This window comes from Phaseolus vulgaris, chromosome 6 (genome assembly GCF_051622355.1).
Source record: "Phaseolus vulgaris cultivar YP4 chromosome 6, ASM5162235v1, whole genome shotgun sequence".
In the NCBI taxonomy this organism is placed as follows: domain Eukaryota; kingdom Viridiplantae; phylum Streptophyta; class Magnoliopsida; order Fabales; family Fabaceae; genus Phaseolus; species Phaseolus vulgaris.
In genome coordinates this window covers 15,126,595-15,154,430 of record NC_143503.1, presented here as the reverse complement: position 1 = coordinate 15,154,430, position 27,836 = coordinate 15,126,595, and the positions used below count along the sequence as shown (strand labels likewise).

The window sequence follows — 27,836 nt, the reverse complement described above, 5'->3', positions numbered from 1 at the left end:
GCCCTTCACTGTCTGCCATCGCCGCCTCCGCTCAAGGTTTGTTCAGGTTTGTGCTCGCGCACCCTAAATTTCTGTCTTTGAAACCTATCGTTCGAAACCGTGTGCAATATATTGTGGTTCTTAATTTGTGAAACAAATATTGTGTATGACTTTGTTGCTATAATAAATTTAATATGTAGTTTGTGATCCTTCACTTGCCAAAACAATAATCAGTTTGTGATCTAATGCTATTTGACCGATTATGTGACCATAGATAATGTGTTTAACATCGTGCAAGTTAGCTTTTTTGTTATTGAATAAGTCTCCAAATTATTAGGAAATTAATTAGTTCTGTTTTAACTACTGGTTTGTTACCAGATTTCTTTCCTGTTTTTTAGAACAATCTTTGTTCATTCTGTGTATAAATACATAGCTTTCCAGCTTTAATAAATTATCTTCCTCTGATTTATTCTAAAAAACCAACAATTGGTATCAGAGCTATCTTCTTGAGGGATCTGTGAGGTTAGTAGAGTGCATCAATGGAAGGAGGTTTCAATTTTTCAGCAATGGCACCACCTGTCTTTGATGGAGACAATTATTAAATGTGGTTTGTTCGTATGGAGACCTACCTAGAAGCATTGGATTTATGGGAAGCTGAGGAAATTCAGTCCCTTCCAGAAAACCCTATTGTGGCACAAATAAAATCACAGAAGAAAAAGAAGATGAAAAGATCAAAGGCAAAAGCATGTCTATTTGCAGCTGTATCTCCTATGGTATTCACAAGGATAATGTCCTTGAAGTCAGCAAAAGAAATCTGGGAGGCCGAATATGAAGGTGATGAGAGGATTCGTGGAATGCAAGTACTGAATCTAATCAGGGAGTTTGAACAGCAGAGAATGAAGGAGTCAGAATCCGTAAAAGAGTACTCTGACAGACTTCTAAGCATTGTCAACCAAGTGAGGTTGTTTGGATCTGTGTTAAAAGATTCAAGAATTGTGGAAAAACTGCTTGTAACGGTTCCAGAGAGGTTTGAAGCCACCATAACAACCCTAGAGAACACAAAGGACCAATCAAAAATTTCTCTTGCAGAACTCTTAAACGCTTTACAAGCACAAGAACAAAGAAGAACCATGAAGAAGAACCATGAGACAAGATGAAGCAATAGAAGGAGCCTTAACAGCCAATCATGAAGGTGGCAGTAGAACCAACAAGAAAATGGAGAAGTTGTTGCACACAATAACAAGAAAAGGAGAAATTACACTCCTTGTAGTTAAAACAGAACTACTCCATTGTTGTTATTGTGTGTAACAACTTCTCCATTTTCTTGCTGGTTCTGCTAGATCTAGCCACCTTCATAAGGCTCCTTCTATTGCTCCATTTTGTCTCATGGCTATTTTTTGTTCTTGTGCTTGTAAAACATTTAAGAGCTCTGCAAGAGAAATTTTATAGGTTCTTTGTGTTTTCTAGGGTTGTTATGGTGACTTCAAACCTCTCTGGAACCATTACAAGCAGTTTTTCCACAATTCTTGAATCTTTTAACACAGATCCAAGCAAGCTCACTTTGTTGGCAATGCTTAGAAGTCTGTCAGGGTACTCTCTTACGGATTCTGACTCCTTCATTCTTTGCAGTTCAAACTCCCTGATTAGATTCAGTACTTGTGATCCTCTCATCACCATCATATTCAGCCTTGAGGTAATCCCAAATTTCTTTTGCTGACTTCAAGGACATTATCCTTGCTTTTGCCTTTGATCTTTTCATCTTCTTTTTCTTCTGTGATTTTATTTGTGCCACAATAGGGTTTTCTGGAAGGGACTGAATTTCCTCAGCTTCCCATAAATCCAATGCTTCTAGGTAGGTCTCCATACGAACAAACCACATTTAATAATTGTCTCCATCAAAGACAGGTGGTGCCATTGCTGAAAAATTGAAACCTCCTTCCATTGATGCACTCTACTAACCTCACAGATCCCTCAAGAAGATAGCTCTGATACCAATTGTTGGTTTTTTAGAATAAATCAGAGGAAGATAATTTATTAAAGCTGGAAAGCTATGTATTTATACACAGAATGAACAAAGATTGTTCTAAAAAACAGGAAAGAAATCTGGTAACAAACCAGTAGTTAAAACAAAACTAATTAATTTCCTAATAATTTGGAGATTTATTCAATAATGTTAGATATAATTAGATATTATTAGATATAATTAGATATTATTTGATATTATGAGATATTATAGATATTGTTAGATATCTCATATTTATGTAATGGGCTTAGCCCATATGTTTCTTTTTCCTATATAAACATAACCCTATGTGTTCAATATACACAAGGGATTTACCCTATTCTTTCTTTTCCTTTAATATGGTATCAGAGCATAAGGTTAGAGTTTAGGGTTTAGGGTTCAATTTTTATTGGTGAATCCACTATTCACTGGAATTTTCCAGCCACCACCCCCACTGTCTCACCGGACCTTCGCCGGACCTCCGCCGGACCTTCGCCGGACCTTCGTCGGAACTTCGCCGGACCTTCGCCGGAGACGCTGTCGGAGCCTTTATCTTTGTTGCTCCCGCCAATTAACCGGTTACTGGATTTGTCCTTATCTTTTATGGCTTCTTCCGCTTCCGCTGCCACTATGGCTTCTTCTTCAGTCATTATGTCGGATTCATCTATTTATACTAATTACGTCAATGTTCATCTTTCCATTGACAAATTGGATGGAACCAATTATGACACTTGGGCATCAGATATTAAATTATGGCTTAAGAGTCAAGGTTATGTTGATCATCTTACTCATCCTACTCTTCCTGAAAATGAGGTTGTTCGTTGGTCGAAAATTGATGCTCAATTATGCATTGTTATCAAATCGACCATTCACTCATCTTTAAAACAAATTTTTCGTACCTATGAAACATGTTCAGAAGTTTGGGAACAAGCAAAATTATTATACACCAATGATACTCAACGTCTATATGGTGTGTGTCAAAATCTTCTCACAATTGTTGCTCCCAAACGTCTTGATGGTACAATGGCAAAATATCTAGGTAAACTTCATGCTCTTCTTCATGATTTTAATGAGTTATTACCTCCTGCCTCTACTCCTTCTCAAGAACTAGAACAAAGATCCAAGTTCTTCATGTTATTGGGTTTACATGGTCTTCCTGATGATTATTCTCACGTTCGTGATCAAATTTTGGGATCTCCTATTGTGCCCAATTTTACTTCCACTTGTTCTACCCTTTTGCGCGTGCCAGGTAAACACACCGCTGATATAACGTCTCATGTTGATGACTCTTCTGCTTTAGTATCTCAGCATAATGATCGTACTCGCCCTCACAAGCCGGGCAAAGGGCGTCACAAGTGTGACCATTGTGGCAAACTTGGCCACAAAATTGACAGATGTTATGCCTTACATGGTCGTCCTCCTAGATCTGTTGCGGTTGCTCAAATTGCCCCTGTGCAACCTTCTACCATGGACCATACTTCAATTGATACCCCAAGCCAGCCTGCTATTTTCAATGAATTTCTTAAATGGTATGAGGATCGTCAGAACCCTAGTTCCACGGCTTCTGTTGCACATTCAGGTACATCTTTTGTTGGCCTCACTCACTCCACTTCCCATGGCCCTTGGGTTCTAGATTCAGGTGCCACTGATCACATTACTGGTAATAAATCTTTTTTCTCTTCCCTATCTACTACGGGTTATTTACCTTCAGTTACCATGGCCAATGGATATAGGGTACCATCACATGGTGTTGGTACTATTAATCTTTTTTCATCTTTATCTATTGATAATGTTCTTTATGTCCCTGGGTCTCCATTTAACTTATTATCCATTAGTCGTCTCACTCGTTCCCTTGACTGTGTTATTTCTTTTACCAAAGATTCTGTTACTTTACAGGACCGGAGTTCGGGACGGATGATTGGCACCGGATGTGAGTCTCATGGACTTTATCAACTACAAATCTCTGCACATGTTGGCGCAATTATGGATTCTCCATCTCTCATTCATGCTCGGTTGGGTCATCCTAGTCTTGCCAAGATGCAACAGCTTGTTCCAAGTTTGTCTAATGTGTCTACTTTATCGTGTGAGTCGTGTCAGTTAGGGAAACACATTCGTAGTTCTTTTCCTCGTAGTGTCTCACAACGTGCTTCATCTCCTTTTGCCTTAGTTCACTCTGACATTTGGGGACCAAGTCGTATTAAGTCTAATTTAGGATTTCAGTATTTTGTTACTTTTATTGATGATTATTCAAGATGTACTTGGGTATTTTTAATGAAAAACCGTTCTGAGTTGTTTTCTATATTTCAAATATTTTACAATGAAATTAAAAATCAATTTGGAATTTCCATCCGAATTTTGCGCAGTGATAATGGACGTGAGTATCTTTCTCATTCTTTTAAAAATTTTATGGCTTCTCATGGTATTCTTCATCAAACTTCATGTGCTTATACACCTCAACAAAATGGGGTAGCTGAGCGCAAGAATAGACATCTTGTTGAAACAACTCGTACTATTTTAATCCATGGTGATGTTCCTCAGCGTTTTTGGGGTGATGCTGTTCTTAGTGCATGTTATCTCATTAATCGCATGCCATCTTCAGTTTTAGATAATAAAATTCCTCATTCTATTTTATTTCCACATGACCCTCTCCACTCTTTACCTCCCAAAGTTTTTGGGTCCACATGTTTTGTTCATAATTTTAGTCCTGGTCTTGATAAATTATCTCCTAAGTCACACAAATGTGTCTTTTTAGGGTTCACTAGATCACAAAAAGGATATAAATGTTTCTCACCGTCTTTAAACCGTTATTTTATTTCAGCAGATGTCACCTTCAGTGAATCTTCCCTTTACTTTAAGTCTTGTCCTTCTCCTTCAATTTCTTCATCTAATCAAGTTAATATTCCTCTTGTTGTGCCTAGTGCACCTAACAATTCACCACCGCCGCCAACTCTTCAGGTGTATAGTCGTCGTCAACCGTCTCATCGTCCATCAGCAGACTCTATTCTGGTGCCAACACCTCATCCCCCTCCGGCTCCTATAGTTGAACCTCCGACTGTTGAACCTGATCTTCCTATTGCTATCCGTAAAGGTATACGTTCTACTCGTAATCCCTCTCCACATTATACTGCTTTGAGTTACCATAGACTATCTCAACCCTTTTATACCTGCCTTTCGTCTATTTCTTCTGTATCCATTCCAAAATCTGTAGGTGATGCCTTAGCCCATCCTGGTTGGCGTCAGGCCATGCTTGATGAAATGAATGCGCTTCAGAATAATGGAACTTGGGAACTTGTTCCTTTACCATCTAGGAAATCTGTTGTTGGTTGCAGGTGGATTTTTGCTATCAAAGTTGGTCCTGATGGTACTATTGATCGTCTCAAAGCTCGTCTTGTGGCTAAGGGTTATACCCAAATTTTTGGTTTAGACTATGGTGATACTTTTTCTCCAGTAGCAAAGATGGCCTCTGTTCGCTTATTCATAGCTATGGCTGCTCTTCAACAATGGCCTCTTTATCAACTGGATGTTAAAAATGCTTTTCTTAATGGGGATTTGCAGGAAGAAATTTATATGGAGCAACCTCCCGGTTTTGTTGCTCAGGGGGAGTCTTCTGGATTGGTATGTCGTCTTCGCAAATCCTTATATGGCCTCAAGCAGTCTCCTAGGGCTTGGTTTGGAAAATTTAGCAATGTTGTTCAACAATTTGGTATGACTCGCAGTGAAGGCGATCATTCAGTTTTTTATCGTCACTCGAGTGCTGGGTGTATCTATCTTGTAGTATATGTTGATGACATTGTTCTTACAGGCAGTGATCACCATGGCATCTCACAAGTAAAACAACACCTTTGTCAACACTTTCAGACCAAAGATCTTGGCAAACTCAGATATTTCTTGGGGATTGAGGTAGCACAATCCAATACTGGTATTGTTATCTCTCAAAGAAAATACGCATTAGATATTTTGGAGGAAATTGGGTTGATGAATTCGAAATCTGTTGATACTCCCATGGATCCCAACGTCAAGCTTCTACCCAATCAGGGGGAGCCTCTTTCAGATCCTGAGAAGTACAGGAGATTAGTTGGAAGATTGAACTATCTCACTGTTACTCGTCCTGATATTTCCTTTGCAGTCAGTGTGGTGAGTCAATTTCTTAATTCTCCATGTGAAGATCATTGGAATGCAGTCATTCGTATAGTGAAGTACATTAAAGGCTCTCCTGGAAAAGGTTTGTTATATGGTCATAATAACCATACTAAAGTCGTTTGTTATTCAGATGCTGATTGGGCAGGATCTCCATCTGATAGAAGGTCAACTTCTGGTTATTGTGTCTCCATTGGTGATAACTTGATCTCTTGGAAGAGCAAGAAACAAAGTGTTGTGGCAAGATCTAGTGCAGAAGCAGAATATAGAGCTATGGCCTCGGCTACTTGTGAGCTTATTTGGCTTAAACAGTTACTTAAAGAATTGCAATTTGGAGAGGTTACTCAAATGACACTGATATGTGATAATCAGGCTGCTCTTCATATTAGCTCAAATCCAGTTTTTCATGAAAGGACAAAACATATTGAGATTGATTGTCATTTCATTCGAGAAAAGATTATATCAGGAGATATCAAGACTGAGTTTGTTAATTCAAATAATCAATTAGCAGATATTTTTACTAAACCCTTACGAGGACCTAGGATTGATTACATTTGTAACAAGCTGGGTACATATGATCTATATGCACCAGCTTGAGGGGGAGTGTTAGATATAATTAGATATTATTAGATATAATTAGATATTATTTGATATTATGAGATATTATAGATATTGTTAGATATCTCATATTTATGTAATGGGCTTAGCCCATATGTTTCTTTTTCCTATATAAACATAACCCTATGTGTTCAATATACACAAGGGATTTACCCTATTCTTTCTTTTCCTTTAATAAATAACAAAAAAGCTAATCCTAACAACTTGCCAAAACAATAATCAGTTTGTGATCTAATGCTATTTGACCGATTATGTGACCATGGATAATATTGAACTCATATTTAATTTTATTAACTTCGACGCCTGGTGTTGCGTTTGCTTTTGGTGCTTTCTAGGCACCTCACTCACAGCGGGAGACTACTGATGAAACATTTGGTTCTTTGGAGTATACAAGTGAGGACAGGGCTGAAGAGGAAAGAAAAATAAGAGGTAAACTATTATTTTCTAGAAGATACTATGGTTTTCAGTATTTTTTCTTATTATTTATGTCTTTCGAGGTTATGTTTAGTGAATCATTTATTAGGATCATTGTTAAGTTCATGTTTAGTGAATTATTTATTAAATGGATGACTACTTTTTTGCCAGCTTCTTTTGAATTGATGAGAAAGGAACAATATAAAGCTTTCCAAGATAAGCATAAGTTGAACTCGGACAAGAATAACGATGATTTTGACATAAGTTCACTTGTTGAAGACGATGAGAAAAGGCTAGTTAGTAGGAGCAATGAGTCTGTGGAGCTTCATGTGACTCTAGCATCTTTAAGCAATGATGAGAAATCTTCTTCCCTTTCACAGACTCCTTCAGCAGCTAGACCTCTTGTACCCCTGGCTTTGCAAGTACAAAATTGGAACGAAATTTTGCAACCAAAACATCCCTTAGCAGTCATTCAATAGAGGTAACTAGTTAACATTTTTTATTCATATTTTACTTGTAATCTTTTGTAGTCTAGCTATTCTTAGAAGCTTTTATTTCAAATATTAAGCGAAAAGATTAATTTCTTGAATTGGGCATTCAACTTGATTTTATTTGTAAATTTTAATTTTAATTTTGATATCTTTCTTTTAAATGTTTTCTCTGTGTAGGGAATCTGTTGTTTTTGTTGCTGTTAATGTTATGATATAAAGTTGGTATTTCTTGTTTGAGAACTAAGTCCTTTATTATGTGATATTTTGAGATGGGAATCATAGATGAAATTTTGTATTTTTAATTAACCATAACTGCTCTACTGACATAAAATTGTTAGAAATCACTAAAGGACTTTATTATTTCAAAGTGATGGTTGGACTGTTGTGGTTATAAAATGTCCTGGCTGTTTGAAGAGTGACATTTGTCTAATAAACTTAAATAGTTTGAAGTGAATGATGGCTTTATTCAAGACACCACAACTTAGATTCCGTCTTTGCAACCAATTTTGATTTGATGTTATCTAGTTTGAATGTTGGTTTCATGTCTAATTATTAGTTAAAATACAAAATACTTTTAGAGATTTCAAGATTTTTATACAGCAACCTCCTATCAAGGAAGAGTGCATGGTACTGATCTGCAATTTGATTGTCCCTAATAACATTGTAAGAGATGATACAAGATACTAGATTGGGATATTCTGTTTAAAACAACATTCTGCTGAAAATTTTAATGTCCAATTATCAAACTCCAATGTTAACATTCAAAATTTGTATAACCAGAAAGGTACATAAGTACAGTCTCTACCTTCATTGTTTAGGGTTCTGCCTCTTTTTTCCTATTGGATGTTGTATCGATATGAAGGAGGATATTGTAGGATTTTGCTGCATTATTTCTTACTTGCAGACATAATTCTCTCCTTAAAGACTGAAAGCCTAGAACTTGAGAACTCAGTTTAACATGAGAAGTTTAATTTCTTCCTAGATTTTTACTTAGCTAATATTTACAATCATACATGTTATTTATAAAACGTGGCCTATAGTTCTTTTGCTTGCTATGTTACTTTATCACTTACAAATGAAGTGTGCTTTAATGTGCTATTATTCTTGACTCTTTTTTAATACTTTTTTTTTTCTTATCCTGATGCTTGCATAGGCTGGACAACCTGCACCTAGTGATACTGGAGGTAACCATGTATTCAGTATAAATTCTGGAAATAAAGGAGAATTATTAACCAAGAAAATGGATAATGATCAACAGAATCTTCAAAGCACAAATCTTAATATTTCAATTAACCATGTGAAAGATAACATTTTAAATTTATCATCAGTTTTGGATATTCCCGGCATTACAATTGGAACAGGTGATCAATTGAGGAAGAGATCTGCTCTTTCAGAAGTCTTGGAAGCATCTCAACTCAATGCTGAAGTAAAAGGAAAGGAGGCTGTGGGAGCTTTCAATCCAGACAATTCAAATTCTATTCTATACAAGCTTTTTGGTAATGCTTCAACAGTAAACAGTGACAAATCTACTAGTGTTATTGAGGTAATTGTGAAACTTACTGAATTTCCTTTTAGTAATGTCAAGAATATGTTAACTTATCATCTTCATTCAACTATGTCTCGTGTCCATGGGGTTATAAAAATAGATAAACCATAACTGTCGGATATTTGTGAAAAAGAGATACTTACCTTGGTAATGCTTCAACAGTAGATAGTGACAAATCTACTAGTATTATTGAGGTAATTGTTGTGGAACTTACTGAATTTCTTTCTAGCAATGTCAAGAACACGTTAACTGAACTTATCATCTTCATTCAACCATGTCTCGTGTCCTTGGGGTTATAAAAATAGATATACCACAACTGGTGAATATTTGTGAAAGAGAGATACTTGCTTGACTCAAAATATAGTTGTTTGGACAAGTGTTTTATTTTCTGCTTCTGCACTACAATTTTATTATGAGTTTGATTAATTATGCTCTGTCTCTTATAGCAGCCTGATCATAAAGCTGATGTGACATGGAGTCCACATGCTTTCCAATCTTCCAAGTTTGCTCATTGGTTTGTTGAAGAAGTTGGAGATTTCCAAATTATTTGACCAAACAACATCCATTGCGGTAAGTTTGATGTCATACTAAATTTGAAGTTTGAATCTAATTTAAACTTACAAACTACTAAATGAAAAGTAGAAGATCTTTTATTTGTGTATGTTATTTTGATTATACTACAATATCAAGTTTAAATCTAACTTAATCTTAAAAGCTAGTAAATAAAGTGAAGATGGTTCTTTATTTGTACATATAATTTTTATCAGAATACTGATTTAATACCTGTATCATATTAGTGATGGTTACATGCATCAGTTACCATCAACAAGACTCATTCATTAAACTTAGGTAATATGAATTTTACAAATTACTGTGATTTAGAATCACTGAACATAATTGAAAATGTGCATCTGTATTAATCGTAATCATTGATCTTGCTTACATAACATGAATTAGTTTTACATATTCTATATGTTTTTTTTCCTGCTTTGATGATGATGTATTGATCATGATGATATATTGGACTGCTTGCATACATATCTTGATCATAACCCTGCATACATCAAATCCTCCTCTTGAGTAAGCATCCTGATTACTTGCAAAATGCTCATGCTGTTTGGAATCTATGCTGTTTGCAAAATGCTCATGTTGTATCATTCTAAATGGGTGATAACAAAGAAGTTTGATGTTGATTCTCTGTCAAAAATAGATGCCCTTGGACCATTGCATGTCATAAAATCCTACCCTATATATCATTATTTAATCCTTGACATGGTTGTTGTCCATTTGTTGTAGACTAGATGGGCATCACTGAAGCGGGAGACTCTCCATACAGATTTGCTAACCCCTTAAGTGCTAAAGGAATCTATGCTAGTTTTGGAAAAATTACCAGATGTGAAAGCAATTTCTCAAGGAGGTTACCCTCAAGTAAAATATCCAGATAAATGCTTTTCAGTCCTTCGATACTAAAATCATCTGAATTTTTGTGTTGACATAAAACTTGTATTTTCTGTAGGCTGAACATTGTCAGATTTTTGTTGGACATCCAGAAGAACTGACTAGTGATCCAGATATTATTTCAGCATTGAGGTTAAATCTTCTAATTTCATTGCCAAACTCTCTAGATTCATTATTGATGTTTCTAGAAGTGTTTTCTAATATTTACATAAAATGACTTTTTTCAGCATTAAAGGGAACTTCTAGTTCGAACCTTGCTCACACGGTGACTTCCTTGGCTCAATCCTTGGTACAGGATATGTTAGGGAGAAACTTGGGGATATTATACTGTAGGCATTCCTTTAATTACATTTATTTCAGGAAGGTTCTGTTTAAAAGTTTGCTCTGTCCACAGATGAGTGCTAAGGTTTTTGTATAGACATTATTTGCTTCTGATGGACTTGTACATCATAATCTGCCATTTGTTACATGACATTTTCATCGTATGGGTTTTTCAATTTGCTGATTTTGCTCTAATTTCCTTGTCTTCTCTTGGCCTGTACATATTAAAAGATTTTTGTTTAATGCTGCTTTGATCTCTAAAGTTAATAACTTGTCTTTGTTGTTTGATGAGTCAATATTTTTATTATCTTCCTAATTAGATCAATGGACTGCATTTAATAGAAAGATTATTCTTACAATGAATCAAATCATGTGTCAAAAAGAAAAAGAGTCAAATCTGTAAAGAAAACAATATTAACAAGTGTGATCTCTGTAGTTCTGTTTAATTTGACTGGCTAGTAGATTGCAAGTTAAGTTTATAAACATGACCTGGATTACATTTTCTTATTTGCATTCATTCTAAGTTTTATTTTACCATTTTGTGTTGTTTGACTCTAGTGTGCATGTACAGCAGCCCACACATATTTTAGGAAACTTAGACTTTGTTTACCTTTGTTATCCAGGGAGAACAGGGTGCATAGATAATTGTTGTGCCAGAACTGGTTGAATTTCTCATGTCAACCTTGGTTAAGGTAATATTATTACACATAATGCTTTTTGCAGTTTACTTTGCAAAATGCAGTTTCATTCAATGGGACAGGGTTTTTGAGTCTAATATATATTTTCTCTTTTCGGAAAGGAAAATTTGGCTATCTACATGTTCATATTTATTACTCCTGTGGCTGGCTAAAGTTATTTCTTCCGAATCCATTATAAGAATAGTTGTCGATCTTTAACTTGTGAATTTATGCAGGTATCTTTATCTAACATTTTATTATCATAAACTATTCAGTAATGGTTTGGGGTGGTTTTAAACCTCTATTTGATTGTGACTTGTTCAAGTTTGGTTGCTTTTAGCTTTCATCTTTCTTCTGATTCTTTTGCATTTTGTTTTATATTCACTTGAAGACAACATTAAACATAACTATTTTATTTACTTATCGAGCTGTGTTGTTTTCAGTGTTCTGTACTTCGGTTGTGTCAACATAGAATGGTTTCAATCCTAATGCTTATAATAAATAATGAGAACCACAAACTGAATAGACCAACAGGTGTAGGGCTGTTTCTAGTTTTTGTTTTCTTCTTTCCTTCACCTTTCAACATAATCAATTCATCCTACATTTTCCCTATGGGATTGGGGGCTGCCTCCACATACCATCATTTCTAAATTTGCATATAATGCCTTACAGTCATGGGTAAAGGTATAAATTTGCATTTTCTGTCTGCGATATGAAGTATGTAATTACCTGGTTAGTAGCTTATATGCAAAGTTTTTGGTAATTTAAATGTGTTATATCTTGCATTGCTATAAACAGTAGCAAAATTTTTGCTTAACTGCATTATGACAATTAGCAATCCTCTGATTATTATAAGTTGAAGCATATTTATAAGTTAATGTTATAGGTTAATTCTGTTTTTGTTTGGATCATAGGATTCAGCTACCATAACCTTGTATGCTTCTACTCTTCTAGCTTTTGTTTGTACACTTACCAATTCCTATTATTTATAATTTAAATAAATAAAAATATTAATAATATAAACATATAGTAATTATTTAACATTTATTTGAGTTAATAATTAAAATAAAATCATGCAATAAAATTAAATTTATTAAGTAAATATTAAAAATTAATTATTTAAGCTTATACATAAATAATATTAATTTCTGTAATTTAATTTTCATTAAATATGTTTAAGAGCACTTGTTTATATCCCATAATTATTGTAAATTTGAATTTTCTATCAATTATACCATTTTAAAAACTTCAAATAAACTTCAAATCTGCTTCTCACACATTATAGTATAGATACTAGATGAATAACATTTTAAATTTAATAAACGAACATAGCAATTTCAATTTAATATTAATAATATTATTAATAAAGAGAAAAAAAGAATAATCTATTATGTATAACGACAATATAAGTAGAGAAACAGAAAATTGATTTAATTTAATACGTTTTGTTGAACACAATTATTTCAACTGTAATATTTAATAATTATGTGACAACTCTCTCTCTTATTCCTTTCTCACCTTGACCGATGTCAACAAATTTTGCTTCCTACACTCACTGGTTTCAAACATGGACCCAAAATTGTCTTGTTTAATAAAGATTTTTTTTTAACTTATCGTATTACACTGTCAAGTTAATGTACTGTACGATATAATTTGAGAAGGTTTAGGACAACATATGATATAACCTTATAAACCGAATTTTGGTATTACATGAACTCAAATCAAGGTGTAAACTAAATCAAGGTGTAAACTAATAGTGTCTAGAAATATCAAATAAGGTGGAAAATATCTAAACACACTTATATATAGAATTATGTAACACGAAGTTGATATATCACGATAAATTTTTAATATACTAGACCATTTAAATTATTATAATATTAAATGATTAGAGAGTGAAATGAAGTAGGAGTGTATTAAATTTTTAATATACTACATCCACTTTAACGCTTCATATTACTGTAGAGTGTAAAATGTAGTAGCAGCAGTCAATATATAAGCTGTTTTTTTTTACAGTATGCTTTTTTCTTTCGGTGAAGTAATCTAATGATAACATCTATCTTTGGTGTGTCTAATGGACATTTTCCAGCTTCACAATCATCTAGCAACTTCACAGTTTATATGTTTATTCAGTTTTGACAATCGTCACTTCAAGTAAGTTTGCTTTTTATTGAACTATTTATTGCTTACTTGTTTGAATAAACTATTTTTTACAACCCAATTAACTATTTTTTTAGTTAAGTAATTTAACTGAGCTTGCAATTGTGAAAAATCAAATGAACACTTTGCTTGCATATATAGCTTCGAGAAAAGATATTCTAGAACATTTTGCTGCAATAACAGATAATTTGGTTCATGCATCCATCAATGAGGTATTAATATATTTAAATATTTATTGGTGTTTTTTATTTTATAATTATAAACATTCAAATTCATTAAGTTAAAATTATTTAGTTCAGGCATCAGATACTGGAAATGGTGCTCCATCACCTTATCAAATAATAGGATCAAGTGCTGGAAGAAAAACTAATTAGGGATGTGTTTTAATTTTAAATTATGTATGAATTTTTGAACAATGATGTGTTTTAATTTTTAGTTATGTATCAACTTTTGAACAATTATTTGTGTTTTAATTTTCAGTTATATATCAACTTTTGAACAATATTATGTTTGTTTTAATTTTTAATGCAATGAATGGATGTTTATAAGTTTATATATTATTTCGTTTTATTAGTATTTTATTTTTTTATTATGAAAATATATCATTTTTAGTTTAATTGTGCAAACCAAATTATAAAAAAGTGGTGGCTAAATTTCATTTATTTAGAATTAAAATTACGCCAGTTGAAACTGACGTATTACTTTTATAATTTTATTATAATATTCATTGTTAAATACGTTACATTATACCTTATATAATGGTGTCGAAATCTTTTTCAATGAAGTAAATTGCAACAGTTATAAATAACACTACTTTTATATAAAAACTGTCACTTAATACAAAGTGTTAAAATGACGGGTGTTACCGCCACATTAAACTTTGTGGCGGCTGGTTCTATGGCGGTTTGAAAAACCGTCACAAGTGTATATTGTGGCGGTTATAAACGTCACTTTATACGAAAATAACCGTCACATACACGATTTTTTGTAGTGATTGTGCAACTCAAACATTCATTAGTTGTGATCTATCAAATGTAAAAACTACAACAATATGATCATATGTTAGAGTCAATGAGAAAATATCATAGACAAATGATTCAATAGAGTCAGTTAGTTGCATCTGACATAATACATCAGACGAAAGGGGTTACAGTCTTATTGTTTGATAAACTAAACCATCAACTTGTTTGATAAACTAAACCATCAACTGAATATCACCATTCAAACCATATTTGTGAAGTTTTTTAAAATTTAATTAAATCACAATTCAATCCTTCCTTATGATTTTCCTGCTTTTTTACGGTTGGTATCAGAGCTAACTTCTAAAGGGTTGAGTGCCTTATAATGGCTAAAGGAATAAATTAAACACAACAAGCTTAAAACAACATATCGTAAATAGAAGAAGGTCATTTGCTGAAAAAAAAAAAAAAAAAAAACTAGGACGCATGAAGTGAAGTTGTCCAAAGGATAAAGAAGAAACATTTGAATGAGCAATAAGATCATTCAAACTTAAGATTAGACCTTGGAGTTAAATGTAGATGGAGTAAATCTATGTCTCATTATAGATATAGAAAATAAGGGACGACAAACAACATGCAATGACTGAAAGTTATCCTTCTAACATGGATAAAGTTAAAGTTGTTGGTGCTACTATTATTTAATGAATTCATCCTTAAAAAATCCTTAAAGATTGAAGACTTAAATGTGTTTGGTGTGTGTTGTAATTTTGATTTGTATGTTTACTTTTCTTTGATTAGTTTGATCTTTAAGTACTTACATGAAAACTATTTTAAATCTTATTTAGAACTTATTTTTGGTTAAAAATAATTTTAATTGATTAAAATATGTTGTAATCCATTAAAATATTTTTATTTGAAGTCTAAAATTAGTAAATTAAGTATTTTAATCGATTATATTATTATTTTAATTGATTAATATTACTTAAAATCATGAGAATTTAATATGTTAAAAATGAGGTTTTAATATATTAGAATTTCTTATGCATTTAGAAAAATATTATTAATTTATTTTAAGAAGTTGAAAGTATGATTTAATTTATTTATTTTTCATTAATAAGTGAATCGATATATTAAAATATATTTTTAATTCATTAAAATTAATAGAGTATATTCTATATAACTCGTCTTAATCTCATTTAACAAATTTTAAAATCTAAGTTTCATATATTTTTCAATATGAGAAATTGCACTGAGTCAAAATGATTTTTTTTCTTAAAGCTTTCTTTTAGGATTTTCAAGATCATTCTTGGCTAAATGAGAAATCCATGTGTTCACCTACAACTTTTCTTCCTCGTACTCGTGTTGATTTAGGTGACATTGTTTTAATTGTGTTTCTCCATTTTTTTTTTGTAAGATTGTTGTTTCTGGATAGTGTTTCTAGGCTTAGCTCAGTAACAGGGTGTTACTGGTGTAATGTATTGTTCTTGTAGGGTTTAAGAGTAATGTTTTCACTAAGCAATAATATGCTCAGTGGAACTTAATCGGTTGATTGAGAACTGAAAGTATAAAAACATCTTGAGTAATTTTTTTCCTTTCCCTATCTTGTTACATTGCATGCTGTATGTTCTACACTAATTTAAGAAGATGAAGTTTTCAAACTCAATTTGTGAAAAATTTGTCAATTTTGTATGACTATCATAAACTGATTGCACATACTCATGCAATACTTGCAAAAAAAACTACTAAATTTTTTTAAAACAAAAATTAATCATCCCTTCTTGTGTTTTATCTATTTTTCACAAAAGAACATGGATAGATAACAATTGTAAGAAATTAGAAGAACATAAAAAAAATATTTATTACTAAGAAAGACAATTAAGAACAAACAAAGAAGCAAATGGTGGAAGAGATTAATGGGAATGAAAGAAAAGTATCACTTGAAGATGTCTTTATCTTCATGATAAGCTCAAGGAAGAATCTATACTTGCCTAGTAGGATTTCAATATAAGATCACAAGTATATGATTACTCATATAAGAGTTTTCTTACAAGCTCAAATTCTCATAAATTTCAAATTAATATTACAAGTAAGAGTGTTTCCTTTTATATCTAATGAGTAGGGGTGACAATTGGGTAGGGCATGTGTAGGTTTGACTTTTTCCATCCTTGTATCCAAAGTAAAAATTCATCCTCATCTCTATACTCAATAAATATGAAATTTTTGTGTTATCCTCGTCCTCATCTGCTAAAGAGTATACCCATATCTACCTTTACCTGCTGTTCTTTATACTAATAAATATTATAACACACTATCTAAATAAAATATCACGAAGTGGAAAATTAAACTAAAAATCATTAGAATTTTGAAATTCGTCTTTCATCTTTTGAACTTAGATTTATGTCAATGCTGATAAAAGTGATTCTTAACAATAACTTATTATATTGTGGTAAATGAAACATCCTTACTATTGTAATGATAATAATAACACTTACGAGAAAAAGGTTAGAAAGAAAACTAAAGCCATCACACATTGCAAAATCCAAGCAAAGCACTATGAAAACAATAATAATTATATCAAAAGATTGAACTATTTGTAAGGTGGGTTGTATAAAACCATAAACAGTTCAATTTTATTCTATTAGAAATTGACACTCATACATTCGTACATGATACAAAATAAATAACAAACAAAAATTAGTAATGGATGCCCTAGAAACAAAATCATGAGGATTGCATTTCTTAAAATGCAATACACCATTTAAACAAAATCACACAAAGAGAAAAAATATGTAATCAAAGTTGTGATGAGTGGAATAATATCTTAAAGATCTAAATAAATTTGGTGGATATCAAAGGTGTCAAACCGTTGAGAGAGAGAATGAAAAAAATTGTTCTGAAACAAATGTTCTTCAAATAAAACAAAACTAAGGGTTAAGGAGAACAAAAATTATAAGTTTTTATGTTACCTAGTAAACTAAGGATTTACGCTATTGAACACTTGAAATTGAGAATTAGATATTCTTGAAAAAATAAACAATAAAACAAATATTAAAAAGGAAGAGAAATGATGAAATGTGTATTCAATGAAATTTATGTTTGTGTGTTGTGAAATGCATTACGTGATAAAAAAAATATTTAAGAAATTAAAGTGAACTTTTGAGAATATTGAACAAGTAGAACAATTGAGAGAGAGAAAACAAAAATTTTGTAGCGAAAGAAAAAAAATAAGAATTTTTCAAAATGAAATGAACTAAAAACTAAAGAGAACAATGAAGATAATTTTTTCTAGGTTACATAATAGATTATGGTTGTTTTAATAATTTAAGACAGGAGAGGAGTATGATAGCATATTCATTTTTAAAATTTGGATATAATCCATACTCATATCCATACTGAATCCATATAAGAATTCTTCATCAAAATCTAGATATGTTCAGAAAATATTCACGTTGATAGGTTTATTTGTCATCCATGCCTATTAGTAAAAAATTTTAAACCTAATAACGCTAAAATTTGCCTTTAATTACATGCAAATGATGGATCTTGAATTCACACATGTTTGACAAAAAAATTTAAAGAAAAAGGAGAGAGAATTAAAATTGATAAAAGAAAATAAAAATAAGGAAGCTTTCTCATTAGCAAAAAAGGAAGGCATGATTCCCATTGGACACGCCTTCCTTCTATGTTGACTTCCAATCTAGGCTTTGCCTTATTGTTTTATATTTGCACTCCTCACTTTAAATTTGGATATCCTTCTATTATATTCTCGGGCTTGAGAAAACCAACAACCTTATTATATTTCTACTATTTATACCTCCAAAAATAATAAATAAAAAACCTACCATTAACAAGTAAAAAAAAAAATACAATAATAGAAGAAAGAATATTTTGTTGAGCACACACAATTTCTCTTGTCATGCTTTTTGTGATTCTTTTAGGAATGATATGCTCTTACTCATCTTATTTTTTTGTCCATTTATAAACTCATCAACTACACTAAAATATTCTCTCTATTAGAACATCTAAATAAAATTAAACATAATGTATACGTGAAAATTGTTGGTATGCGAAGAAGTGTGGGATTTGAGAATACTTTTCTAATCTATACCTTCAATTATTAACTAAAATGAAATAGTTAAATTTTTTTTAAAAATCATTACAATAAATTTGATGGCACTTATTTTTTAAAATGTACAAATCGAACGTGTTCGGGTTCTTAGTCCAAGAACTTAAGCGTAGTAAGCTCAGTTAGACAAGTTATACCTAGCTCGATTTGGGGCAGGTAAAAACCCAATAACACATTACGGGGTCGGCTCAGATGTTGGGTATTCTATACAAAAAAAGATAATTAAAGTAAAAGTAACAGAAGGAGTAGTTGATTAGTAAACGTGTATATATCTTTTAAAAACAAATAAAAGTTGTTAGGGATGATGTGACATTGCACCCGAAAATAAAGGTGCATGTTAACAAAATGTTCTTACTGTTGATATTATATCCTTGTTGTTGAGATTATATTTTTGTTGTTGAAACGATATTCTAGTTGATGAAAATTGTTGAAAGAATGTCTATAAAAGGGGTTTAAGACCCGAGTAAAGGTAAGCTTTTATGAATTCGATACTGATACATTTTTAGTTTGAATGCTCTCACTGAGTTGATCGTCGGAGTGTGATCAACAGGTGGAGCCAACCTTCGTCACAAAGCGTCTTCAACTCGGTTCAACACCCAAGCAAAGTCTCTTCAGCTACGAGCTCACTTCCAAGCCTAACCGAGGTCAGCCGGCGAGAACAATTGCCGCCCACCATGGGGTCTGATAAAACTTGATCTCACCCACATTTGTGACTGAGCATTCCTCATGATGAGGAACACGAGGCAAGTACCGATGGGATCTAAAGGAAGCGAGGATCCCGCTTTGAAACAACTTATGGAGGCCATGAGGGCCGTCCAGGAGGAAAACGAAGAATACCAACGTGAACAAGAGCGAATTTGAGAAGAAGCCAAAGTCGAGCAAGAACGGCTACAAGATGAAGCCCGAGCCGACCAAGAGCGTCTTCAAGAGAAAACGCGGTTGAGCCAGACCGCCTTATGGTAGAAATTGATGCCTTTAGATAACTATGGAGGAGCACGCACAAGCCATTGAGGAGTTGCATAAGACCAATGAGGAACTGCGAAGGAGCTTGCACCGACAAGGCCGACATCCCGCTCGGGCCCCAGATTTGTCATATAGGGATGACCCCAAGCCGTTCTCTCAGCAAATCATAGACGAGCCTGTGACACCCCATTACATCACACCCAATATCGCCTTTTTCTCTAGTGTAGAAGATCCTGAAAGTCATCTAAAGGCGTTCAGGGCTCAAATGATCATCTCTGGGGGGTCTGATGCAATTCGATGTAAGATGCTCATGGGTACATTCACAAGGACAACTCTACAATGGTTTAGTGCGATCTTAGATGATCACATCACCTCTTTTCCTCACTTCTCTAGAATGTTTAAAGAGTAGTTCTCAACTAATAAGTGTTGAACCAAGTGGTGCTCAAGCTTTGAAGAATCCAAAACCCTTTGAAGGATGTTGAAGGGCTGTGCTTGCTGTTGTTGTGTTGTCTTAGATAGGATTTGGGGTAGTTTGAGTTTTGTAATTCACCCTTGATCGAATCCAAAGCATAGGCATTCTCAATCTTTTTAAAAGAAAAGTGTTTTTCAAACTAAGTGAAAAACAACCGATTGTTTTGTCGAAACAACCAATTGTTTTATACTTAGGTGTTTTTAGAAAAGATTGAAAACTGTTTTTCAAATGGTTGAGCTGTTAAAACCAAAACAACCGATTGATTCGAGGAAACAACCGATTGTTTGTTTTGGTACCATAACAAAAAAGTGGTTTTTGTTTTTGACTGAGCCTTAAATGTTTTAACTGATTACGCTCTAGTCTTTAATGCTTTGACCAATCTTTTAAATGCAATGAATAAGTTTGTTAAGATTTGATAACAAACAACATCTTTGAATATATTCAGAAAAACAGATTTGAGTAATAACAATTAACACAAGTTTTTGAGTTTTTCAAAGAGTTAAGATTGCTTAGAGATTGAGATTGATCAAAGTGTGTGAGATAGGATTTATGCTTGTATTGATTTCAGATTTTCTTCTGTAACAAGTGTAATCCTTGTATTTGTTGAACAAGTATCTTTGTGTGTTTGCTGAGAAGTGTTGTGTGTTCTTGAGGGGATCAAGATCAGCATTCTTAGTGTTGGTGTGTTGGCCAAGAGAAGTGTGAGTCTTGAGGGGATCAAGGCCACTTTCTTGGTTGTGGTGTAAGTGATCTAGGTTTGATTGCTTAGTGGAATTCCTCAGTGATTTCTGAGAAGACTGGATGTAGCTCTAGGTTTAGAGTGAACCAGTATAAACATCTGTGTGCATTCTTTCTATCCTTAAACTCTTTAAATTCAGTTTTATATTTGCAAACTGGTATAAACAACCGATTGTTTCTGCGAAACAACCGATTGTTTTTCTGGTGCAGTTGCTTTTTGCTTTGTGTTTGGCAAACTGATTTTCTTTATCAATTGATTCTCGAAGAAATTTCATTCTTGACTTAAAAGTTTTCGAAAACCCTCTTTAAAAAATTCACCCTCCTCTAGTTTAAAGCCATATATTCTAACAATAAGGTCAACCCCCCACGATTGTGTGATCTGTTCAATGTCAGACAGGGCGAAGGGGAGTCGCTCAAAGAATACTTGAATAGATTCTGTGCAGTCTCAGTAAGACTTCAAACTCAGGATGAAGAGATGGTGGTCGTTGCTTTCGTACAAGGGATAACAACAATCCCATTCAGTGATTCACTAATCAAGAATCTGGCAGAGACGTTATTCGAGGTGCGTGAAGGAGCTACCGCCCATATCAAGGCTGAAGAGGTCGTGCTCAGGAAAAATGCCAGCTCGCGGTTGAAGCAACCCAAGCACAAGGAAAATAGCCTAGATTGTTCCATTAGGAGAAATGAAACATCCACCGAGAAGAGAACGGATCCGAGGTATGTCCCATATGTCGCTAAGAAGGATGAACCTAAGATAAAGGTTAGGGAGGAGAACGGATCCGAGGTATGTCCCATATGTCGCTAAGAAGGATGAACCTAGATTCCGTGTATCCTGTAAAGAGCTTTTTAGCATGCTATGGGTAGCGCATAAGCTAAAATTTCCCCAAAAGACAGATCGATTCTTGAGATCACAAAGAGATACATGGTGCGACTTTCACAGGGCATTTGATCATAGCATCAAATGATGCATGCCCTAAGTTACCAACTGGTTAGTTTGGTCAAAGAGGGCTTCTTGAAGGAATATCTCGAGGCCAACTAGGAGGAACCAAAAGGAGAGGCTAGGACCATGGACCAAACACATGAAACTCCAATCCGTGGGGATTGGAACACCATCGCAGGAGGATTCTATGGAGGTGGAAACTCGGTCTCCAAACGCAAAAGATATGCGCGAGCGGTGATGTCCTAGATACAAGGAGGTTTGACTGCCCTATAGAGCCCTCCCTTTGCTTCATAAGTTCCGAACTGGAAAATGTGTTTTCCCATGAGGATGATCCAATGGTGATATCTGTTGTCACGGTAGGACGAAATGTGCCCAAAGTATTGATCGACCAAGGAAGCTCGACCGACGTGATGTTCCGGGAAATGTTTACAATTTTGCAAATATCCCTTGATCAGTTAAGGCCTTATGATGGTTGTCTGGTCGGCTTTGCAAGAGACCAGATGGAAGTACGATGATACGTTAGGTTGAGGACAACCTTCTCAGACGAAAATGTAACCAGAACGATTACTGTAAAGTACATCATCGTCAATGCATATTTTGCATAAAACCTACTTCTGAGGTGACCCTCCTTGAATAGGATGGGTGTTGTAGCCTCAACCACCCATATGAAGATGAAGTTGTCCTTGTTAGAATGAGGGATACTTAAAATAAAGGTCGTCCAGAAGATGATACGAAAGTGCTATGTTGTTTGAAAAAACGTAGGGGAACCTACGCAGTCACAATCCAAGGAGGAGAGCCAGGGTGGATAGCAAAGACAGACATCAGCAATGAAAGACAACCTGCGCCTACTGGAGAGGTTCAGAAGAGGGAGATAAAGGGAAAGAAATTCAAGCTTGACACCTCGTTGTGCAAAAAGATAGAGGATAAAATAGCCAACGTCATTTTAGAGAATATGAACGCTTTCGTGTGGTCGTCCGCAAGCATGCTGTTGAAGATGGATGATGCTCCTTGAAGACCATATATGTGTTTGATGTAGCAAAGTGTGTGCTTTGCTTTGAAGCTAGTCAAATTGTATTTGGGTGGTCTTATATATAGGGTAAAGTGTGTTTAAGGTAGCTTTTTGCTTCGTGACCCACCTCATGACACTAATCAAGGTGATAAGATCAAGCACAAATATTTCTTAATCCTTTTTGTTGAAGATGGGAGGTTTGATCTATTAAATCCATATAAAGCCTGAAGCTGTGCTGCTTTCTAGGTTTGGGTTTAGATTAGGGTGTTTAGAATCTTTGTAAGATCACTCCTTGAAGCCTACACAAAGCTTGATTAAATATGTTTTAAACAACTAAGTGTTTTTCCAAGCAAAGGGAAAACAACCAATTGATTTATCGAAATAACCGGTTGTTTGTCACTTAGCTGGCTGGAAGTTTTGAACAGTTTTTTGAATCAGTTGTGTAACTGTTTGACTCATTCAACCGGTTAAATCGTAGTTTCAACCGGTTAAATGTGTGTTTTCATAACAGTATTTTGAAAACATGTTTTAACTGATTTAGTGAATCAAAACTTCCTAAAACGGTAGCTTTTCAAAGGTTATAAATATAGCTTCGTTTTCAAATCAATAACAAAGAGAAATACAACAAGTATTGATTCAGATTTGAGAAAGAGATTTGGTTTTGAAAGTTTTTTTCAAAAAGAGCAAGATTGCTTTAAGCTTTGTTGTGGTGACAAGTGCTGATCATAGGATCTCTGGTTCTGTAAATCCAGGTGCTTTCTATCCTGTTTAGTATCTTGTAATTGTACATCTTTTACATATCGTTTGTGTTTGAAATCCTGTAAAGACAGAGGGTGTTCTGTCTTAAGGTGTTATGTGTGCAAAGGGGGTGAGTAGGCTTTGTGGGATTCAAAGTCACCTCTTTGTGGTGTGTACTTGTAATCTGTGATTGATTGCTAGTGGAACTTAGTGGTTTGACTGAGAATTGGATGTAGCTTAGGGATTGAGTGAACTAGTATAATCTCTATGTGTAAATCTCTCTTTCCCTCAAACTCTCTAACTGTTTGATATTTCGCTGCTATAAACAACCGATTAAATAGTGACTTTAACCTGTTGAAATTTTGATAACTGTTTTGTTGGATTGTTTGATTGCCTTCCTTAAGTGCTTATCTGAGTTGTTTGGTAAGGATTCATTCTGAAGCAAGTATTTGCAAAAATATTTGATAAAACAATTCATCCCCCTCTTATTTAAAGCCATCAATTCTTACAATTTTCTCATGTCTTTTCTCAAAATATGCTTTACTGCACAAAAAATGAATTTGTTGTTCCTTAAAAGAATAATTTTTTTTTTAAACTAGTGCCTTGTTTTTAAAGTTTTTTTAATAGCTTTGTTTTTGCACCAAGAAGCTTGGCTTAGTCTCTTATGCTATCAAAATAGTGAGCACAGTTGAAAATCTCTCTTTGCTTTTCTTTTGAAAATAAATCTGTTTATTTTATTTTCATTCTGTTTTTTTTATAACAGTTTTTTTTACTGTTTTTTGAAAGTTTGTTATAAATTGTTTCTTATATAAAGAGAGACACATCTCACTTGAAAAGTATGCTGAGCAATCAAGTTTTAAACAGAGATTAATTTTTTTTCAGTGAGTTGAAAAGGATTTACACGTGTTTTTGAAAGAGTTTTCAAAAGAAATAAAAGTGTGCTTGTTCTTGTGTGCCCTAAGCTTGGTGGAGGTGTTGTCACTAGTGTGCTGCAATCAGTTCTACTGGTCTTTTCAGTTTCCTGCATTTTCTTTCCAGGTGTATTCGATTCCATCATTCTTGTCTTTGTAACAGTGATTGTAAGACACTTCTTGATAGTGTTGGTAGTGCTGAAATAATATTTTTTAGCTTGGCGTGCCTTGTTCTTGTAGGGTTAATGAACATAAGGTTGTGTAATTGATTTGTACTATTTTTAGTGGATATCACCTTGGGTAAGGTGAGACTGGATGTAGCTCTTAGTGAGTGAACCAGTATAAACGTGTGATGTTCAATCTCTCTTAATCTTTGCACTCATTTACGATTTCTTGTGTTGATTTACTAGAAAATAAATCTGTTCAATTAAAATTGAATTTGTTCTTACTGGGTCTGTTCATACTGTTCTTTATATTCTGAAAGCTAATCTAAATAGCTTGTAGTTATCTGAGTCTCTGCTTTAGTTGTATCATAAGTAAATTTCTCAGTTAAAACAAAGCCAATTAAGTACCACGTTCTATTCAAGTGTGTGGTTTAATAATCAAAGATTGTTTCTTGATTCAACTCTTTTGCTTGCTGCTTAATTCTCTTAATATCTGGAAAGTATAAAACTAAAACACTGTCTTGATAAAGTAAGCAGAAAAAATAAATCTGTTATTTCTAAAATAAATCGATTCTTTTGCTCTGTATTGTTAAAAACCCGAATCTGTTTGAAAATTTTATATGCTCAATTCACCCCCCCTCTTGAACTTACACACTAATAAACCCAACAATTGGTATCAAGAGCTAGGACTTTGTATTTTACTCAAGTTTGTGTGCAATATATCTGAGTTTAACATGCTTTTTGTTGAGGGTTCGTCTATTAATAGACCCCCTATGTTTGTTGGAATGAATTATGCATTCTGGAAAATAAGAATGAAATTTTTTAAGGAATCTATTGACTTTGGTATTTGGGATGCTGTGGTCCATGGACCTTTCATGCCTATGCAGGTTGTCAAAGAAGAAACAGTGAGGAAACCATGGTCTGAATGGAGTGAGAGTGAAAGAAAAAAGGGCTTAATATGACTCAGTAGCTAAGAACATCATAACTTTTGCATTGATAATGGATGAATTCTTCAGAATATCTCAGTGCAATTCGGCTAAGGAAATGTGGGAAATTTTGGAAGTAACACACAAAGGCACGAATGATGTGAAGAGAGCAAGGAAACATTCACTCATCCAAAAATATGAGCTTTTCAGGATGCAACCTGAAGAAAGCATTGTTGATGTACATAAACGGTTTACCCACTTTGTAAACCATCTTACTGGACTTGGAAAGGTGTTTGAGAAAGAAGAACTCAATATAAAAGTCCTGAAGTGCCTTGATAGAAGTTGGCAACCCAAAGTTATTGCAATTTCAAAAAGTAGAGATCTGTCTAAGTTGTCCACTGCTGCATTGTTTGGAAAATTAATGGAGCATGAGCTAGAACTCAAAAGGCTGAAAGAGCAAGAGACATTGGAAAGGAAAACTAAAGGACTTGCCTTGAAAAAAAGTGTACAGAATGATAGCCGTGAGGAAGCAGAGAATGTTGAACATGACGAAACATTGAGTCTATTCACAATAAAGTTCAACAGATTTCTGAAGAAGAAAGGCAGAGATAGGACTCAATAAAAGAAGAGGTATCCTAAACCAAATGAATCTAATTCTTCTTACTACACTTGTTTTGGTTGTGGTAAAATAGGTCACATAAAGATTGATTGTGCAAACAATCAAACAAAAGAAATACCAACCAGCAAGAAGGTTGAAAGGAGTAAGGGTAAAAGAGCGTATATCTCTTGGGAAGAGAATGAAGTTTCCTCAACAGAAAATGAAGAAACAAACTTGTGTTTCATGGTGAAAGATGAAGGATCAATCTCTGCACTCATTTACGATTTCTTGTGTTGATTTACCAGAAAATAAATTTGTTCAATTAAAATTGAATCTGTTCTTTCTGGGTCTGTTCATACTGTTTTTTATATTTTAAAGCTGATCTAAATAACTTTTAGTTAATTGAGTCTCTACTTTGGTTGTATCAGAAGTAAACTTCTCAGTTAAAACAAAGCCAATTAAGTGACACGTTCTATTCAAGTGTGTGGTTTAATAATCAAAGATTGTTTCTCGATTCAACTCTTAGTTTTCATTTTTGCATATTAATGTGATACATTGCTTGTTGCTTAATTCTCTTAATATCTAAAAAGCATATAACTAAAACACTGTCTTGATAAAGTAAGCAGAAAAAATAAATCTGTTATTTCCAAAATAAATCAATTTTTTTGCTTTGTATTGTTAAAAACCCGAATCTGTTTGAAAATTTTATAAGCTCAATTGACCCCCCTCTTGAACTTAGACACTAATAAACCCAACACATGCCTGGAATAAATCCAAACTTTTTATACCATCGGCTTACCATGGATGAAAATGTCAAGCCTATGGTTTAGAGACAAAGGAAATTTAATGAAGAGAAACACCTTGTCATCTGAGAAGAAAATCAGAAACTTTTTGTTGCTGGCCACATAAGGGAGATACACTACCCTCAGTAGTTGGCGAATGTGGAGGATGTGTGTTGACTTCACCGATTTAATTAAAAGCTTGTCCCAAGGATTTCTACCCTCTACCGATCATAAAATCCTGGTAGACAGCGCCTCGGGAAATTGGCTGTTAAGTTTTCTAGATGCATTTTCGGGGTACAATTAGATTCGTATGCACCCGAAGGACGAGAGTAAGATAACTTTTATGGTCGAGGTCGCTAGTTATTGCTACAAGGTTGAGGTGTGCTAGGGCGACCTAGCAAAGGCTGATAGATTAGATCCTTTCACCAATACTCAGACGAAACGTTCAAGCATATGAGAATGACATGGTTGTCACGTCAGAAAGGGAAGACCAACATGTTGATGACCTAGAAGAACTATTCGCAACTATAACAAGGTACAATCTAAAGCTTAATCCTAATAAATGTGTGTTTAGGGTAGAAGCAGGGAAGTTTCTTGGCTTTCTGTTGACTAAAAGAGGTATAGAGGCAAATCCTAACAAATACGCAGTGATCATAAACATGAAAAGCCCGACTATTGTAAAGGAAGTGCAGTAGCTAACTGGGCGC

The 27,836-nt window shown here is 33.9% G+C and overlaps 1 protein-coding gene across 12 annotated transcripts; it reads left to right on the top strand.

Annotated features, from left to right (window-relative positions):
- Positions 1-804: 804 nt before the first annotated feature.
- Positions 805-14,351, top strand: LOC137831051 (retrovirus-related Pol polyprotein from transposon RE2). Of its 12 annotated transcripts, none has more exons than XM_090303347.1 (9): positions 805-7,165; positions 7,322-7,631; positions 8,795-9,184; positions 9,637-9,757; positions 10,484-10,615; positions 10,704-10,777; positions 10,873-10,910; positions 11,590-11,658; positions 13,733-14,351. In XM_090303347.1, the coding sequence occupies exon 1, from the start codon at positions 2,585-2,587 to the stop codon at positions 6,713-6,715; it is 4,131 nt and encodes a 1,376-aa protein (XP_090159473.1). In that variant the 5' UTR covers positions 805-2,584; the 3' UTR covers positions 6,716-7,165; positions 7,322-7,631; positions 8,795-9,184; positions 9,637-9,757; positions 10,484-10,615; positions 10,704-10,777; positions 10,873-10,910; positions 11,590-11,658; positions 13,733-14,351. The 12 variants fall into 12 exon arrangements, with proteins under 12 accessions (XP_090159473.1, XP_090159468.1, XP_090159472.1 ...); XM_090303342.1 differs by having other exon boundaries at positions 10,873-10,974; XM_090303346.1 differs by lacking the exon at positions 13,733-14,351 and having other exon boundaries at positions 11,590-11,967.
- The last annotated feature ends 13,485 nt before the right edge of the window (positions 14,352-27,836 follow it).

Bases quoted from the DNA above. Each gene is read 5' to 3' on its own strand.
- LOC137831051 (XM_090303347.1), top strand. From the start codon at position 2,585: ATGGCTTCTTCCGCTTCCGCTGCCACTATGGCTTCTTCTTCAGTCATT.